At 35.4% G+C, this 20,025-nt stretch overlaps 1 protein-coding gene across 3 annotated transcripts in view; it reads left to right on the top strand.

Moving 5' to 3' along the window:
• Positions 1-20,025, top strand: part of UHRF2 (ubiquitin like with PHD and ring finger domains 2) — an 81,968-nt gene that overhangs the window by 28,440 nt on the left and 33,503 nt on the right. For all 3 annotated transcript variants that reach the window (XM_032845506.1, XM_032845504.1, XM_032845505.1), the window contains one exon: positions 9,062-9,280. In XM_032845506.1, the coding sequence (XP_032701397.1) occupies positions 9,062-9,280 (219 nt within the window). The remainder of the gene's footprint in view (positions 1-9,061; positions 9,281-20,025) is intronic.

The raw sequence follows: 20,025 nt of genomic DNA, 5'->3' as shown, positions 1-20,025 counted from the left end.
CATATTAGCTCCAGGAAGCCATATTTTGAAGGAAGGTTTTCGTTAATACTATTTTGCTTAATACATTTTGAGTCTAAAATTAGTATGAGCCTACAAGCCACCTAAGGAAACATAGTTTACTATTTATAATCTATTTTTGAGGAATAATGCTTAGTTTCCCTGAGATTTAACTCCTTAGGCTTTATTCAAGGATTGTTTTGTCAGTTGAAAACTGTTGGCTTTGGCTGAGATGTCACATAGTTAAGATTAATCAAAAGCATGTACTCCAAAAGATAGCTCTAAAAGCTATCAAAATATTTGGACCAATGAAAATGTTACTGAAAAACTTAAGCTTAGGGATTTTTTAAAAATTTTAATTCCAGTATAATTAAAATGTTAACTAGCTTCAAGTGCACAATATAGTGATTCAGCAATAAGCTTAGGGATATTTAAGGGTTATCTGATTTTGGCTAAACTCTAAAGGATGCAAAGTACCTAATTATAATAACTTATATTAGAATAACCTTGACATTAGGTTCTGAGAACAGGAAGTCATAGTATAAGAGAAGGAAGAACCCTAGTTTCATACTTGCATAGGTTATAGGATTGGCCCTCAGCACCATGTAGGTGAAGTTGGCCTTGATAGATTCCTAACTCTCTGTATTTCAATCTTTGAGGATATCTTGAGCCCGGTTTTGGAAGTTGTTCAAGGTTCTAATACTTTCCAAAATACTTCAAAAACAAAATGAAAAAAAACAAAAATATTTCAAATAGTCTCCTACATAGTTTTGCTCAGTGCAAATGCTGAAAGAAGTTAGTTGCTTGGACCAATTTGCAGAGGTTGTCCTGCACTATACGTTAGACCTTATGGGACAGGGAGAATGCTGTGTTGGGGACTCCCTGTACTTAAATTGAATACTGGCATAATTAACAGTTGAACTGACTACAGGTTTTTTGTTTTTAACATCAAAAGCAATCTTTAAAAAGCCTTTATTAGGTCTTCATTGGATTCTGTGGTCCTACTTAACTAGTTAAAGGACAAAGAGGAGACATAGCAAAATCAAGAGGATCTTTTCAAAATACAGTGGTCATAGTTTATTATAGTTAAGAGCCTTAGTTATTTAAAAGCCGACTTTTCTATTTAATAAGTTGCATGCCTTCAAACATTTGTAGTCCTGGTATATCCCAAATATATCAAAGTTTGAACATGGTACCTACTCAATGAAAACTTGCTTTTTTACTGTTTTAGAAATATGTACCCCAGTTTCTAGAGTACCTAGGGCTCCGAGAGTACAAGGTAGAGGAAATAACTTCCATGTTCCTGAAGGAGAATAGCAGAGTACCAAGGATAAAGAAGTAGGAAATAACAGTTACCTGAGGGTACGTTATTGTGGCTGGAATGCAGTAGATACATGGTATGTAATAAGTGAAACTAAAAGGCTTTCATTTAAACATGGATGAGGAAGATGTCTATCTCCAGTCCTTCTTAAACCTTCCTTGAAGACCATAAAAGAATCAATGCATAAACCCCGCCAAGGATTAAAAAATTACATAGGAGACACACAAAAGACAGAGAAAAGACAGAAAAGAGAGCAAGGAACTTTTAGAAGGTAAGAAGCTAATGGGTAAATGGTACCTAACTTAACAAGTCAGAGAAAACTGGAACCTAGGAATGAGAAGCCAACAACAAGCAACTAAACTGGCATTGAACAACCTTTGAAAGGCTCAGGCCTTGGATTTACCAAGTACCTTGGAGGTAGGCATATGAAATAAAACTGAGAACAAAAGGATTGGTTAATTTATATGAATGACCATTTTAACCACTCCCACCCCATTTAGGGTTTAAACCAAGAAAGAACACAGTGGTATTCAAGGAAACAGGAAATAATGAAAGGAGATCCCAGCATAAAGCTGTGGAACAAGTCTAGGCCTTACAGAGCAAGCTGTCCTGATTAGACTACAACAAGTTCTCTAAAAGATATTTTGAAGCCAAAAAGATTGGTTGAGTGCCTGAAATGTTACAATGTACAGGAGTTTAACAACCATGGCAGAATGGAGATAAAATAATGATGCAGAACAGTTAAGCATTTAGCGGAAACAAACTGTGGAAGAAAGGATAGGTATTAAAGCATACTTCTTTATTTCTCTGTGATTTCTACTTGTTTAAAAAATCATAAAACATTTAAAAAATTTAAAAAATCATAAAAAATACTGAGTTTACAAAGTTTGTATAATGTACTTAAGAGCAAGAAAAAGTTCATCCATCCTTGCAGAAATATGGGTTTAGACCCAGATAATCAGAGTTTGAATCCTGTCTCCTTCTTGTTCCTCTGCAAAAGAACCCTCTGTGCTTCATCTTTAATACATGGTGGGGTGGCAGGGTCGGGGGAGGGAGTAGAATGGCACTTATATACTAAAATTGTAAATATGTGAACGCTTAAAGCAGGGCCATGTGTTAACCAATTACAAGGAAGAGGAGAATGGAGACAAATGAACTGTGCACGAGGAATGGATAGAATAATAGTTTAAAGTAAAAAGCAAAGTATGAGCATGTTATTTAAAAATATAGATGTAAAGAAAAAGCTGAGGATTAAAAATGGTTGCATCTGGGGAATATAAAGTAGGAATATGGTGGGCTGGGCAGGAGACTACTTGTCTTTATTGTAAGGCTTAAGTGTTGACTTTTTGAATTTTGTACATATATGGGAAAACTGAAAAAGGATGAGCCTTTTGTTTGGATTTTAACTTAACCACAAAGCACTGTATTACTTATTATAGAAATCTTTAAATTTATTCAGAGGTTGAAAGAACAGTATAATGAACCTATCCCCTAGCTTCAACCTTATGAACTCCTGGCCAGTCTTTTTAAATCTAAACTAGCATCCCTAAGCATTGCTGGATTATTTTGTAGCAAGTCCCAAACCCTACCTTATTTCAACCAGTAAATGGCCTTAGTACTATGGTAGGTGCACTGCTCCTCCCTTCAAGAAAAAAAAAATTTGACCAGCTTCAAGAAATAAATGCAGTTAGCTGAAAACTACTAGCAGCACCACTTTGGAGACCTGCTACAGTGTTTGAGGCAAGACCACATTCTCCCGGCGGCACCCTCCAACCAGTGAGCAAGTGTGGTCTGTACCATAGCTTACCATCGGACTGGTCAAGACTTTATCAGAGTTGTAACACATTCTCATGCTTTTCTTGCTGAATTCTCCCTTCGAAGTGACCTAACATGGTCTTTTGCTACCTAGACCTAACTCTTTCTTATCTTTTATAGGTTCACCTTCATCTTAACATCTCAGAGCATTCAACGGGCAAAATAGCTGAAAGCATTCTTTTTAAAGTGTGTAAGAAAAGAACATACCAGATCTCAGACTGATTTTCTTTAAAAGGTGTTTGTGCAGTGCACCTTAGGCTGGTGTTTGAGAACTTAGCTTTCAGGAGGATTCTCATCATTCCATGACTTTAAAAAAATAAAAACAAAACAATAATTCACTGTGCCTAACCTGCAGGCAGTATTGGTTTGTGCTGAACACCAGCTTCTCGGAGTGCTTATGTGATGAGCCCCTAATAAAAATCATGTATTCTTTACTGAACATCCCTAATAGATAATGTTACACATGTGTTATAATTTGTTGCTGGAGGATTTAAGCGCATTTTGTGTGACTCCACTGGAAGAGGATTCTGAGTTTGTACTTGGTTTCCTTTGATTTTACCCTATGTACCTTTTTCCTTTGCTTTTTGCTTTGTATCCTTTCACTGTAGTAAATCATAGCTATGGAAACAACCATATGCTGCCCTATGGAAAAGAGTCTTGTGAGTTTCCCTAGTAAATCATGGAACCTAAAGATGGTTTGGAAACCCTGACAAACCAACAAATCCCACATGAAATTTGTAATGATTCATAAATGTGAAATAACCAATCAGTAGTCTTGTCTTTTCCAAAAATATATTTAGGTTGTCCAAGTAAGGATCAAAACCAAGATCTACCCATTACATTTAATTGATGGGTGAAATCTGTAAGTTATGATAATCTGTTTTTTCCTCCTTGCTAATTTATTTGTGACCGTTCATTCAGTTCAGTTCATTCAGTTTTCCCAGAGTCTGGGCCTTACTGATTACATCCCTGTAGTGGTATTTTAACTTTTCAGTTTCCTGAAAGCTTATACTTCTTTCTAGAGATTTGATTGGATTCAAATTCTTTACCTGATAAGACTAGTTGAGAGATGGTGTTTACTTACTTATATAGTATGGGGAGGCACATAATACCTGCTTCTTTCCTTTGGGAAGGGGGGGGTCTTAAGATTGAGTATTGTGGTTCTGATCCCTTTATTGTGAAATTTGCTATTAGCTTTTAATGGTTTAGCAGCCATTAATCTTTACCTAAATCCACTATTTTGTTGTGTTGCAAAAAGAACGCCACCTTCTATCTTTCCTTCATTTATTAGCTATAATTCTTTCATAAAGAACTTTAACAACCAGCTTCATATATAGAAAGATAAACTGTTGGGGTGCCTGGGTGGCTCAGTGGGTTAAAGCCTCTGCCTTCGGCTCAGGTCATGATCCCAGGGTCCTGGGATCGAGCCCCGCATCGGGCTCTCTGCTCGGTGGGGAGCCTGCTAACCCCCTCTCTGTCTGTCTGCCTATTTGTGATCTCTGTCAAATAAATAAAATTAAAAAAAAAAAAAAGATTAAAAAGATAAACTATTGATTCCTAAACTTTTTTTTTAAGATTTTATTTATTTATTTGACAGGCCGAAGGCAGAGGCTTTAACCCACTGAGCCACGCAGGTGCCCCTGATTCCTAAACTTTTTGAGTGTTCTTTAGCATCCTCCAAAGGTTGGCCAGTGAGATTTTTACTTACAAGTATCATTATGAACTAATAGATTTTTAACACCTGCTTTAAAGTTTTTGGTACTCAAATTGTCCCATCTCTGGCCTGTGGAGGCTCCTTCAAGTTGAGCTTGACATAACCATTCTTGAGGGTTTCTTTGCATTCAGGTGTAGTAGGATATTCCAAGCCCTTCTATGTCCTACCCAGGCCTGGCTTCAGCCATTTCTTCAAGGAACTCTAGTTCTTTTTAAAGTTGTTTTTTTGTTTTTGTTTTTGTTTTTGTATTTTTGACAGATCACAAGTAGGCAGAGAGAGAGAGGAGGAGGAGGCAAGCTCTCTGCTGAGCAGAGAGCCCGATGCGGGACTCGATCCCAGGACCCTGAGATCATGACCTGAGCTGAAGGCAGAGGCTTTAACCACTGAGCCACCCAGGCGCCCCTCTAGTTCTTTTTTAGAGATCGCATTTAGAGCACATAGTCTGAGCTGCTTATCAATACTTGTTTAATCATGTTTCTAGGTCTTCTCATTGGATATAGCCAGGAAATACTTAAATATACCATAGGTTTATATTGATATTTCCAATTAAATTGAGAGAAAGGAGTTAAAAATTTAATCTCTTTAATCTTCCATTTGTTATTTTTTCTCTTACCTTGAAAAATCACAGTTCCAAAGAACAACATCATTGACTTGACTTATCCTACTCATTATACTTTTAGGCTAGGCAATAGTAATACTGCAAACAATATGATTACTGAAAAGTTGCTGGTTTTGTTTTTTACTTTATGTTCTTAGGAAGTATTGTTAATCTAGTGTTTTTAAGTCACTTATAATAGTTCCTCCCTAGTAGTTAAGCCACCATGCCTTTGCTTTTAGGAATTTCTTAAATTTTTTAAATTCTGTTTTATAATTGTGAAAAACATTACATAGTTCTATAGGTAGATCTCCAAAACAAGATACATGAAGAGAAACAATGACCATCATGGTTTCTTCTATTTCTTAATTCTTTTTATAGTTATAATATATTTATTAGTTTTGGTTTATCCTGTTTTTAAACTTCAGCAAAAGTGTGGTGTGTGTTTAAGATGTGATCCTAAAGACAGGGATTTATGTTAGGCTTTGATAGTAGGCTTAGCAAAATGCAAGTCTTCGTTAAGGAGGGTATTGTTATATTAAAGATGTTAAAAGTACAGCATAAGGAGGACTTATTTACTGAATGAAGGCATTATTAGAGGAATTGGGGATAATTCCTACGTTTCTGAGAGTATAAATAGTTTCCTCTAGAGAATACTGAACATCAGATTATGGGATGGGGAATTCCATCTTGGATGCCTTGAATTTCAGGTGCTTCTGAATTATCTATTAGAGAAATGTAGTTGGAGATCTGAATCTGAAGAAAAAGGAGTTATAGTGGAGCTTATGTGTCCCCATTCTGTGTGTGTTAGGATGTCTGTAGATGAAGATGCTCAGGAATAGAGTAATATTTGTGCACTTGGCATGTTCTTGACTTTAATAAGAGTAGTTTTAGGAGCACCTGGGTGGCTCGGTTGAGCATCTGCTTTCGGCTCAGATAATGATCCTGGAGTCCTGGGATCAAGCCCCCCACACTGGGCTCCCTGCTCCAGTGAGGAGCCTGCTTCTCCCTCTCCCTCCCACTCTGTCTACTTGTGATCTCTTTCTGTCAAATAAATAAATAAAATCTTTTAAAAAAAAAGTTTTCTATGTGTCCCTTCCATGTCTGTTTTTATACAGAACATGGACTTAATTAACATCTCTTTGGCTGGAATTAGAAAAAGTGTACTTTGTTTTCATGAGTTACCTTTTATAGACTAGAGTATATGTACATATAATTCTGTTATGAAATTGTACAAATTTCCAGGGCAAATATAGCTCAGATTCCCTTGCTCTGATGTATGGGATGATTTCTTTTGCTTTATCTCTGGTAAACATGATTTCATATAATATTTTGAAACTTGGGTCAAGATTTCTAATTTGTTTAAAATATTTCCTTAGTATCTATTTAGGCAAAGTTTGACAAACTTGGACAAGTGGAGAATTTTTTTGCCATTGAAATATGCTTTCTTACTGTATTAAACGGTGTATGCTTTCTTACTAAACTGTATTAAACATATATAATGTGAAAATTATATTTTGGCATCATGACATTACAGCTGAGAAAAGAATTTTAATAGTTTTCTATCCTATGGTCTTAAGGATATTGAAGCAGGAAACAAGTTCACAAACTTCCAAATTAGAGAAGTCCTTAAATAATCTAATTTAACTTCACTTTACAGATTGGGAGAGATGTTGGTTATTTTTGTGACCAAACCATTGTGAAGCAACATGAGTGTATAAACACAAGTGTTCAGCTAGAGACCTCTAAATTTAGGTTTGACCATTAAAAAATGGGATTGAAATGGGAGAAAAGCAGAACCATAGACATTTTGTACTTGTCAGTTTCTTTGGGATTATTTCTGTGGGATAATGAAAGAATATTAACTGACATTTGCTTAACTCATTATATGCTGTTTTAAGCACTTTACAAGTCTTATTTTAGTTCTGGAAACAACCACATGTGATACACTTAGTTAACATTAAGCTACATTTTACATATGGCAAGGTTTAATATGGATACAGAGTTTTCCCAAGGATATCCAGTAGTAAAAAGCTAAAATGGGAATTTAAATCCAGCCAGTGAAGACACCAGGATGATAAAGGACTCAAAATATAAGTTTTATATACGTTGAAGGAAATCCACTTAAAATATTTTTACTTAAAAGAGAACATTGAGGGTGGCAAGGATATTTAGACTGTCCAGTATTACATCTTTTGTGGACAGTGTCTAAGTTTCCTCTTGGGACTTAGGTACAAAATGAGTTGCAAAGCTTATGTTTGATCCAGTATCAAGTGTTTTCTCTTCCCTATGTCAGAGCTATATGAAGATAGAAGGGCTTTTCTGAGCATTAAAACTGCCCCGTTATCACTTACTGTCCAAGCAGAGGTTACATGCTTATTTGGAAGGCTTGTGGTAGAAGGGAGTTATGGCACTAAGAAGGTAAATGGACCAGATCTACACTGAGGCCCTTTGCTGATCGTGAGATTTTTTTCTTTTTCAGTTAACTAAAATATGAAGAGACTTTGTTAAATTGGATGATTAACTAAAGATCTCACCCAGGATTTATGCCCTAAATGAGTTAGGTATACTATGAGAGTCCTAGGTTTGCAATAATACTTGGTTTCTTCAGAAGAACCAAGGCTTTCCTGCTAGAACTGCTTCCAACTTTGGACTCATGGTTAAGGGTTAATGGTCTTGTCTACCTTGTTAATACTGTCACAGTAGGGTATGATACTTACTCTTATAATGCACTAGGTTTATCAAACTGGAGCATGCTTTTTAATTACTGACGGGATTTGTGAAAATTGATTGCTGGGCCTCATTCCCAGATGATCTGACTCATCCAAAGTGGAGCCGAAGAGTTTGCATTTGTAACATGTTCCCAGATGGTGTTGATTCTGCTGGTGTGGGGCTCATATTTTGAGAAACACCATTATAATAGTTTGGCCTACCCCAGCGGATTGAGCTTTCCAAGAGTAGGAACAAGACATTACTTATTTCTTTGACTCCCCTACTACCAAGAGTTACAGGTCTTAATTTTGTAGCTATTGTTACTGTTACATTGCTCTCTTTGGCTTGTTAATGCCAGAAGTTAGGCCTAAATTTTAGGAAACTTGTAAAGCTTTAGGTTTAGATCAAGTTTCAGTTTAAGTTAAGCTTACCTTTAGAAGCACAGAACCAATATTCTGCTAGAATTATTTCACATGGGTCCTTTTTTTTTTTTTTTTTTTTTTTTTAACCGTTATGAGACTACATGGCTACATGTAAGAACTAGCTGGAAAAATGGAGGTTAAGTACTAAGTTCATTCTTACTGAGTGTAAAGCACATAGCAGATCTCAGTGAACTGTTCAAGAACAGGTCATGTGGTCCTATTAAAGTAATCTTTAAGCTTAAGTTAAGAAAATGTGGAGCAAGAAGAGCTTGTGTTTTAACCTACTCCTACCCCTTAAGCTAGCAAAGAATGTCTTACTAAAATGTTACCAAAAACTATTTATTCTGGCAGTTACAATCATGAAAAAAATACCATGTAAGTGGAATTAAGAGTGATTGGGTTTTTTATATGTGTTGAATATACTTTCAGTCTTTGATAGTAATCATAAGCAGCATTTTGTGATTCTCCTCTTTTTCTCTCCTCAGATATCCAGAAAGTGGTACGGTAGAAATAAATGTCAAGGATCTTCGACCACGAGCTAGAACCAATTTGAAGTGGAATGAACTAAATGTTGGTGATGTGGTAATGGTTAATTACTCTGTAGAAAATCCTGGTAATAGAGGATTTTGGTTTGATGCAGAAATTACCGCACTGAAGACAATCTCAAGGACCAAAAAAGAACTTCGTGTGAATATTATCTTAGGGTAAGATTCCTTACTTACACTGATGCCCTTTAGCTACTGAAGTAATCAAGGATGTAATTTTTAGGTATTACACACATGTTCCTTAGTTTAAAAAAAAAAAAAGATATCTGTGAAAGTTAGAAATTTACGTACTAAAGGAGAACTTTTTAATATAAATTCTTGAGATTTTTTTTTTATTAAGGATGGCCGTTAAATGTCCATCACTGCTTTAAGGCTGTGGAGATATTATTTGAAAGCATCTTGGAAATAACTGAATGTTTTATTCAAGAAATCCTTGCTTACCTCACAGGATTCTTACAGGTAATATACAAAAGCATGTCAATAGCTGTGGTTGTTATGAGGATTTATGTTGATATAATAGCAGTGAATATCAGCCTGACCACCTATCTGCTGTACTTAGTAAGGCTAGCTGAAATTTTTCTTTATAGTAATTTTCTTCATTTTACAGAATTTAACAAGCTTAATAAAGAGAATTCAAAATATAAAATGTCACCCAAAATGCCAAATTGCTCCACTATTTCTATCATTAATTCTTTAAGAAATAATTTGGTGTTGGGGTGCCTGGGTGGCTAAGTCACTTGAGTGTCTGCCTTGGGCTCAGGTCATGATCCCAGGGTTCAGGGATGCAGTCTCGCATCAGGCTTCTTGCTCAGCAGTCAGCAGGGAGACTGCTTCTCTGTCTGCCTGCCACTCCCCCTGCTTGTGCATGTGTGTACGCACGTGCACTCGCTCTCTCTCTCTGCAAATAAATAAAATTTTAAAAAAATAATCTGGTGTTTCACTCAAGAGATAAAGTACCATGCATTGTTTCACAGCTACTTTCTTACACATAGGAAAATACTATCATCATCTTTCTGTGTCTGATTCTTTTGAGTAGAATTTATTGGATGAATAGTAACTAATTTATTTTTTTAAGTCTGTTAAACTCTTTCTAGTTTTTATAGTATTTAAGTAAATAATCTCATATATGTATTTTGTGCTTTGCTTTTTTTAAGAATGAATTTTTATACATTTCTGTTGAGCATTGGGAATTCTAGAATGTCCCTGGCAGTTGTGTATGTGTGTCTGTTTGTAGGAAGCAGCCACACCAAGATTCTTGTCAAGTTCTGTTTAACAGGATTATTGTATGTAACATATATATATATATGTTGTATAGATATATAATATGGAGTATATGTTAAATATAATGGATGTATTATACCAAATCTGAGATTAAGCATCTGCTTACAATTAATACAAAGAAGGGGGTCAGTAAATAACAGCCTACTGGTTGCCTGATTTTATGAAAATACTTAACTGGAACATAATAATGCCCTCCATTTACACATTATCTGTGGCTGTTTTTGTATTCAGCATTGTTCAGTGATGCAACTGAGACCACCTGGCTTGCGTATCTAAACTCTTTACTCTCTGGCCCTTCATGGAAAAAGTTCGCTGACTCCCAAGATAAAAAGAATGTTGTAGGGTGCTGAAAATAGCTTATATTTTAGAAAACAGTTTCAGAACTTTCTACAAACACTAGTGTGATTCTGTTGCCAGGTAAGGATGTAACTCAGACTTCTGAACAAATTCAGATTTGTATAAGGGTACAAATCATGAAGAAAAGGAAAAGGCCTGTACATAAATGGGTTAGATAGGGAATCTTATAACATACTTGAGTGTAAGAAGTACAAAACAGCATGTGTATACAATAGGAGGAGATAAAAGTACTCACAGAGTTAAAAAAAGGAAAAATAAGCTTCCTATTTAAAAGATTTTCCCTGAGGGATTCTGAAGTATAGTTAGAGTGGAGCATCCTGGCTTTAGGGACTTAGAATTAGAACTAAGATTGAGTGGAAATTATAGATAGGCAGATAATGACTCACTAGAGAAAACATGTGATAGATATCCCAACAGTAAAACACACTGTCCTGTAAAATACTATGTTCTGTGTCATTTAAGTTTTTACTAGATGTGTTAGGAACGTTAAAAGCTTAAAAAGGAGTCAGTGTGGCATGTGGTATGGATAGGATTTTTTTTTCCATGGTTAGAAATCTTGTTTTTCTTTACTGGAAATAGTGGATAAATAATCGAAACGAAAGTCTAAATGTATTCTGCTATTGACAGTTTTGGGCTTTTACAGACTCTGCTGTCGTGACATCATACCCATGTTCTCTTGCTTATGTGCATTAGTTTTTGTAGGGTGCATCTTGCCCAAAAATAGAATTTTGGGGTTGTAGAACCTGTATATCTTGACTTGTATAGATAGGACCAAATATTTAAGTAGCTGTATCAGATTGCACTTCTACAGCAGTATTAGAGGTCCCATTGCTCTGCATTCTCACTCACAGTTAATTTTGTCACACTTGAATTTTTGCTAATCAGAGGGGTATATAATAAAATAGTATATCATTATGGTTTTGATTTGCATTTCCTTGACTAATGAGATTGATAACCTTATGTTTGTTGTCAGTTTAGATACCTTTTGTGACGACCCTTTTCCAAACATTAATGTTTTGTGGTTAGTCTGTATTACTGATTTTTTAAGGAGTTCTAATTATGAAGACTTGACCATTTCAGTTATGTAAAGGGTTAATATTTTCACTTTTATAGTTTTTCTTATATTTTGAAGCTCTTAAAAGTTATAGTCACAAAAAGAAATTATAACTATCTGAGGTGATGGAAGCTAACTTTTTGTGGTAAACATTTGTCAGTATATACATCTATCAAATCATTAGGTTGTATACCTTAAACTTATAGTGTATGTCTATTATATCTCAGTAAAACATGGAGTGGGCAGGAGAGAAACTTATCCTACCCAAAATGAGTTAAGATATTATTTAAAAAGCTTTGTGGTTTTGCCTTTCTTTGGTAGGTCTTTAATCCATTCGATGTAGGTTTTGAGATAAGGGTTTGACTTACTTTGATATATATATAGATAATGATTTTTCCTGGCATTGCTTATTAAAAAGCCCATTTTTCCCCTCACTGGTCTTCAGTATCACCTTATATCAAGTATGTAATTTGATGGATCCATCTGATTCCCATTCTGTACCATTGGTCTATTTTTGTATATCCTGTCAGTTCCACATTTTGATGATATGACAGAACAGGGCTTTCTACCTTGCTCTTCAGTAGTTCTCTGTTTTCTTAGGTCTTTGTGCTTTCATTTGAGTTTTCCAAGTCATGTTGGTAATTTAAACCTAAAAACCATTGGGAATTTAATACATATTGTGTTGACTCTAATCCAGGAATGTGCTTTTTCTCCATTTGTTTAGGTCTTTAATGTGTTTTTCTCCTATTAGGTTGAACCATATAACATGTTTTTATAGGTTCAAAATAAATCAGTGATGGCAGTTATATGGTAGAACCTATTCAGTACTCTCCAGACATCTGATCTTATCCTTATTTAACTTTAGGTACTACTTACTGTTCGTATAAATGCTTTTGCCAGGGGTGCAGGGAGGGCAGTCACTGGTATATAAGTAACCTTTAATCTTGGATCTAGTAGCTTTACTGAATTTCCTAGTTTTAATGAACACATAGATTTGGGGGGGAATTTTTATGATTATAATTATCTCTGAATTATGACATTTTTGTCTTTTAATCTTTTTTATTCATCAGCTGCCCTTTAGTACATTATTGAAAGGATGTGGTGATAACAGACATCTTTTTTTCTCCCTTATCTCTAAGAAAAACTTTTCAAAATTCCACCAACAACTATAATATTTGTCATAAGCATTTTGTGGATAAATGCTGTCCTGGATTTGCATTGACAATATTTTGTGTGGAATTTTTGCATTTGTGTCACTGAGTAAAATTTGCATGTTAATTTTCCTGTCTAGCTATTCTTCACAAATTATTCGGTTTTATAAAATAATTAGAATAATATTTGTCTTATAGTGAAGTTTTGTGTTCTTTTCTTGACTGTTTGGTAGAACTTCTCAGTAAAGCCCTCTGGGGCTGAGCTTTCTTTGTGGAAGGATTTTTATGATTGGCTCAATTTCTGTAATGATGGAGAGACTCTGATTTTCTATTTCTTGAATTAAAAATTTTTTTTTAAATTTTATTTATTTATTTGCCAGAAGGAGACACAGTGAGAGAGGGAACACAGAGGGAGTGGAAGAGAGAGAAGCAGGCTTTCCACTGAGCGGGGAACCTGATGCAGGGCTCAGTCCCAGGACCCTAGGATCATGACCTGAGTTGGAGGCAGATGCTTAACTACTGAGCTACCCAGGCACCCCTAAAATTTTATTTTTTTAGGAACTTGATTTTACCTGAATTTTATTTATTGTCACAAGTTTAATGTCATTTTTTAATGTGCAGTCTTTATTGTGATGTTCCCTTTTTTATTCCTGAGTTTAGTTTGTGACTTTTTAATCTGTCCCACCAGAGGCTTATGAATTTTATTAAGCTTTTGCAGATAATAAGCCTACAGCTTTGATATACTCTATATTATTATATTGAAGGTACAAAAGGAGAAATACAGGACATCATTTTTAATCTATCTTGGATATTTGACAAGGGAACTTGGAATTAAAGTCCATGCTTGTTTCTGTTTTTATTGTTGTTTTGCTTTGTTTTGTTTTTAAGATTTCATCTGTTTATTTGTCAGAGAGGGCAGGAGCACAAGCAGGGGGAGCAGCAGGCAGAGGGAGAAGTGGGCTCCTTACTCAGCAGGGAGCCTGATTTGGGACTCAATCCCAGGACCCTGGGATCATGACCTGAGCCGAAGGCAGATGCTTAACCAATGAGCCCCCTAGGTGTCCATCTATTTTAAATTTCTGAGTACCAAAAAGTGAATATGCTTAAACTTCTAGTGATCAGATTCTATTTTTAGTGTCATTTTCTGTTTCTGTTTTAGCATTGAAGAAAATTCAGAACAAAAGTTTGTGGTTTAAATCTGTTTTTTATAATACTTTGTTCAGTTACTGTTATGCATATTGTATTTAATACCACATGAAGTTATATTAGTGTAGGTATTTATGAGTGGAATTTGAATTCTATAACAAGAAAATAATTTATCTAAAGCTAAAACTAAACTATGGGTGTGACTTTATTTTCAGTGCCATTTTTTTAAGGGCTTTATTTACTAAATTTTATCCATACTCTTTTATCATCAAGTCTCTTTAGTGATATTTTTAACATTCTTACACAGTACAACTTTGGAGTCCATTTTCAAGTTATAAATCAAAACTCACTGTATTTTAACCATATGGGTCTTCTTGCGGTGCTTAATCATATATGTAAACATGTTACTGCTTCAGAACCTTTGCACTTGGTGTTCCCTTTGCCTGTTCTGCTCCGCACAGATACTTGCTCTGTCTCTTGTCACAGGTGTTTGTTCAGACGTCACTTCAGAAGACCTCTTTCTTGATTGTGTTGTATAAAATTGTATATGCACATGCCAGGCATAGATTCCTTGAATTCTTTCCTTACTCTTATTTTTCTTTGTAATACTGATTTTCATCTGACCTTTGTCTTTCTTGGCCTACTTGTGGTAGTTTTCCTATTCTTGCTGCAAAAAATTACCACAAACTTGGTGGCTTAAATAGTATAACTCACCGTTTTACAAGTTCTGTAAGTCAGAAGTCTTGTATGGATTTCACTGGGCTAAAAATGTCAGCAAAGATGTGTTACTTTTTGGGGACTCTGAAAGAGAATCTATTTCCTTGTCTTTTTCAGATTTTAGAGGCCCTACACCCCAATTCCTTGGCCCACTGCCCACTTCCTCCCTTTTTAACATTACATTTCTGACTCTCCTGCTTTTAAGTTTCCTGTAATTAACTTGGGCCTACCTGCATAATCCTGTTTCAGGGTCATTACTTAATCTTGTCTACAAAGTCCCTTTTGCCATGTAACATAATATTCACATGTTCCCACACTTAGGATCTTAAGATCTTTGGCACTTATTTATTCTGCCTGTCATACTACTGAAACATTAATGCCCTTTTGGTGGCTGCTGTGTGCCAGGCCTTGTTCTAGGTACAAGTTAAAATGCATATTCAGTTAATAGAGTATTTCACAGAATCTGAGATGAACAGTTTTTGTTTTGTTTTGTTTCGTTTTGTTTTTAACATCTCAAAATGTATCTTAAAATTTCTGTTGGAACACGGGTTCTTTTCAGAGATTTGAGTTTGCTTCTGCTAGGCACCTTGGAGTACCATCTAACTTAACATTCTCTGAGCTTTAGACCACACAGGTAGTATGAATTTGTATCTGCAAAACAGCATGAATCATACCTTTTGTAGTTCAGTTCTTGGGATACTTTTTCTCCTTTTACTCAGTGATAACATCGAAATAATCCTGTTTATTTTCTGTCTCTACCTGCAAGGTGGTTTATTTACCATTTATCTTAAACTGTGAGAAGAACTGTTTGGTATCCTAACTTTACTTGAAGGTCCTTCTTAGACACCTCATCTCAGACTTTTTTCTTTCTTATAATTTCATAAAATAGTGTGTCTTAGAGTTGGTTGGTTTCCATCTAGAGTACCAACTTTGGGGGTGGTTCTTAGACTACTCCATTGCAGGCCAATTTTTTTTTTTTGGTAGAATATAAAATACTGTATTTTACATTTGTTGGTTTATTAGATTGAAATGAAATGTAGTATTGATGGAATTTTCATGTTTTTTGCTGTGATTTATGCTTCATCAACTTTGTACAGAAGAAATGGGTATGGTAAGCCTTCAACTAAAATGATGAAAGAGTGAAAAAGTGATTCTCGTTTTGAAACTGTTTTTGTGATATTTATTGAAGCATCTATTGAAATACATGGAAGGGGGCGCCTGGGTGGCTCAGTGGGTTAAGCCGCTGCCTTCGGCTCAGGTCATGATCTCAGGGTCCTGGGATCGAGTCCCGCATCGGGCTCTCTGCTCAGCAGGGGGCCTGCTTCCCTTCCTCTCTCTCTGCCTGCTTCTCTGCCTACTTGTGATCTCTGTCTGTCAAATAAATAAATAAAATCTTAGAAAAAAAAAAGTATTTAAAAAAAAAAAAAGAAATACATGGAAGGTTTCTGTTTCCAGGTAGGATGGACTAGCTAGCAATAATTAGCATTTTTACCTAAAACAACTAGAAGATCCAGATCAAATACCATTATCATCTGAAGGCAACAGAGAGGCAACGAGAACTACCAGGGCTTAGGACTCTGGAATGGGAAGAACTTTAGAAGACAGTTGGTTTTTGTAGTTGCTTTTGGCCCTGGGAGCTTTGCTAATTACAGATGCAGAGCATATCTAATGGAAAGCAGTTGGGGGCATGGTGAAGACAGAAATCAGAGCTTTAGGCAGATAATGGGGTTGGCCTGTTTTCCTGACACAACTTTTGCTAAATACTGAAGTTTCGCTGGGCAGGAGGCTAAAAATGTAAGTAAACAACATGGTGGAATTTTCAGCAGTTTTAGGAGACAAACATGGATTTTGGGATCACTAGTGGAATGGTCCCACAGAGTATACAAAAGGCTCTTGGTGGATGGCTAAGACAAGTGTGTAGCCTAAATTTTAACGAAGACTATAAACAAGACTTGCCTCGGCATAGTTGCTGAATAAAATGTTAAAACCAGAGTATCTCCCAGCAGAAGGAAGATTACTCCCTCCTTATGGTTTAGAAATATCTGAAGCCTCCTCTAATGTTTTATATTTATACTATTGAATTCTTAGGTTTGGTTTGATAACATCTTTATCTTGGCTTCATTTTTTGTAACCTGTTTTTCATTAGAAATGTATTTCTAAATTGAGAATTTTTTCATCTGTGTTTTCAGATGCTGTTCTGTATTCTTGCTTATGCTGTATCTGATGAAAACTCAGCTTATAGTCCCTCTGTTTTTATCTTTAGTTTTCAACATTATTGCAATAAGCCACTGTGTTTTCTTTATATTTATCCTGCCATGAAGCCAAAAACACTACAAAAAGACAGGGCCACGTAATGAAAAACTGGCAATAAAAATGAAGCTGATCTTTGAGACACCTGGCGGCTCAGTTGGTTAAGCTTCGGCATTCTGCTCAGGTCATGATTCCAGGGTCCTGGAATCGTGTCCCACGACAGGCTTTCTGCTCAGCTCTCCTTTTCTCTCTGCCCACTTGTGTGCTCCCACATGCTCGCTTGCTCACTCTCTCTCAAGTAAATAAAACCTATTAAAAAAAACACTGGTCCTGATAATTCAAGTTCTCAGGGATTTTAGAGTAATTATGATTTAAATGCTCAAGAAAATGAGAAGATGGAGAATTTCAACTGAGAATTGGAATCTATAATCACATTGAATCTGTGAAATCACTCCAGAACTGAAAAATACAGAATCTGAAACTAAGACTTCATTAGATTGACTTAATAGCAGAAGATAGGAGTAATGAACTCAAAGGCAAGTCAGTGAAGAATTTAGATAAATTGAAACATGGAAAAAAAATAGAGATAATACAGAAAAGACTTTTGGACATAGGGGACCTGGTAAAAGGTATGCATTACATCTACTTGTAGTTCCTGAAAAAGAGAAAGGTGAAAACGATATTTGAAAATATAATCGCTAGAATTTTCAAAAGTGAGAAGATCCAAGCCCAAGTTAAAGACCTGTGAACACTAAGCAGGATAAATATAAAGAAAGCACAGTGGTGCTGGTGAAATTTAAAGGTAAAAACAGAAGGAATATGAGCTGAGTTTTCATCAGAAATAATAAAAGCTCTAGAACACAATGGAACAGCATCTGAAAACACTGCTAAAAAAATTCTCAACTTAGAAGTGAAAATAGTTTACAAAAAAATGAAGCCAAGATAGTGATGTTATCAAACCAAACCCAAGAATTCAATACCAGTAGACTATTACTACTAAAGAATTCTTTAAGCACAGGGAAGGTAATCTCAGAAACAAGGAAAAACAGAAAGGAATTAAAGAACTGAGGAAGGATAACTGTACAAGTAAGTACAAACAGACTTATTCACTAGTGAAGTTTATGTGTAGAATAAAATGGATGACAACAGTGTAAAAAATGGGGGTTGATAAAGGAAGCTGTGAAATTCTGACATGATCAAGGAAATAGTGAAGTAAAACTTAAGATTGATTTCTTGGGTTTATTTACATGGTATTATTACATGGTATATTCTCTAAGAACCACTGAATTAAACTATTTTCATAGAATTAAGTATATGATTTAATATATATAATTGTAATGTAGCTAAATAGAATTTTAATGATAAAATATTAAAACATTAGCATATTAATAGGTGAAATGAAATAATTATTAGAATGAATCAGAAGGCAATCAGGAGTAAAAAACAAAAAGGTAGATAAAATGGAAAACAATAAAATGATAGAAACAAACCCAAATATTTCAGCCATTTATATTAACTAAATATGAGCTAGATATTACAGTTAAAGATGAACAGGATTAAAACAAAAAATCCATATGCTGCTTATAAGAAAGATTCCTTAAATATGAAGTCACACAAGTTGACATTACAAAGATGGATGGGATTCCAGGTAGATGATAACAGTGTAGATTTTTAATCTCCCTAGATATTCTTATACATATAGAACAACTAAAATATCTAATCCAGAATTCATGGGCAACTTGTATAACCATTCAGGGTGTTGTGGTATCCCCTAAAAAAAAAAAAGAAAAAAGCTGGTGGGATAAATAGCTTAAAGCTACAAGACCAGTGTGTTACTGTTAGATGTGCAAGAGGTAGGAAGGGGTAACTGTAGGATATATGATGGACCCAAGAACTCTGAAACAATAAACTAACTTAGCAGCTGTTTTTGAGAAAAGCAGGTATGATGGCCATTTCTCAAAATGATCCCCAGTATTTCCTGCTTCCTCGTATACACACCTTGCATTTTCCCTCCCATATTTTACTTAGGGTTACTCTTGTGACCAATAGGATATGACAGAAGTGATGGTTTACTACTTCCAAGATTCGGTTATAAAAACAGTGAAGCTTCCATTTTGGGCTCTCTCCGATACTTCCTTTGGGGGAAGCCAGCTGCTGTTTTATGAGGATTTCATACATCCTGGTGGTCTTGCCCTAGTTGAGCCTTTAGATGAGACTACAGCTCTGGTCAACAGCTTAACTGAAACTTTGTGCAAGATCTTGACCCAGAACTACCCAGCTATGCTGCTTCCCAAATCCTGATTCGCAGAAACTGTGAGGTAATTTTTGTCTTAAGCTGCTAGTTTTAAGGTGATTTGTTAATGTGACAAGAGGACTAAGGCAGCAACTGAAGCTAGAAGGGGTATGCACACCAGTTTAGATGAGTACAAGCAATTTGCAATAAAATTTTGAAGGCATTAGCAACCAGGAAGCTCTTAAAATTATCTAGCTAAAACCATTCTAGGACAAAGCCCCATTGAGAAAAACTACTGGGAATTCAGTCCACACTGAGTAGGATAGGGACAATAAAGACAAAAAAAAGATTCAGTTAAAAATAGGGAAAGAGAATAGAGCCAGGAGATTTAAGAACGTAAGCTTCCATAGTACCTTTTTAAAATAATTTGGAGGCGTAATTTACATACAATATTGTATATATTTCTATATATATAAAATACTATATGTAATGTATAATATATATAATGTACAATATATATAATATAAATACTATATATTTTAAGTGAATATTGGTAAGTACCTACACCCATGCCACCACTGTAATCAAGATCTAGAACATTTTCAGCACCCCAAAAAGTTCTTTTGGGGTCCCTTAGATATCTCCACTACCCTCAGCCTTGGCCCCAGACAACTACTCCTTTGCTTTTTGTCAGATTAGATTTTAGTTTCTAGTT

This window comes from Lontra canadensis, unplaced genomic scaffold, assembly GCF_010015895.1.
Source record: "Lontra canadensis isolate GAN:19392208 unplaced genomic scaffold, GSC_riverotter_1.0 scaffold165, whole genome shotgun sequence".
NCBI classification, from domain to species: domain Eukaryota; kingdom Metazoa; phylum Chordata; class Mammalia; order Carnivora; family Mustelidae; genus Lontra; species Lontra canadensis.
The sequence above is the reverse complement of the archived record's forward strand: the minus strand, read 5'-3'. Positions and strand labels throughout refer to the sequence as shown.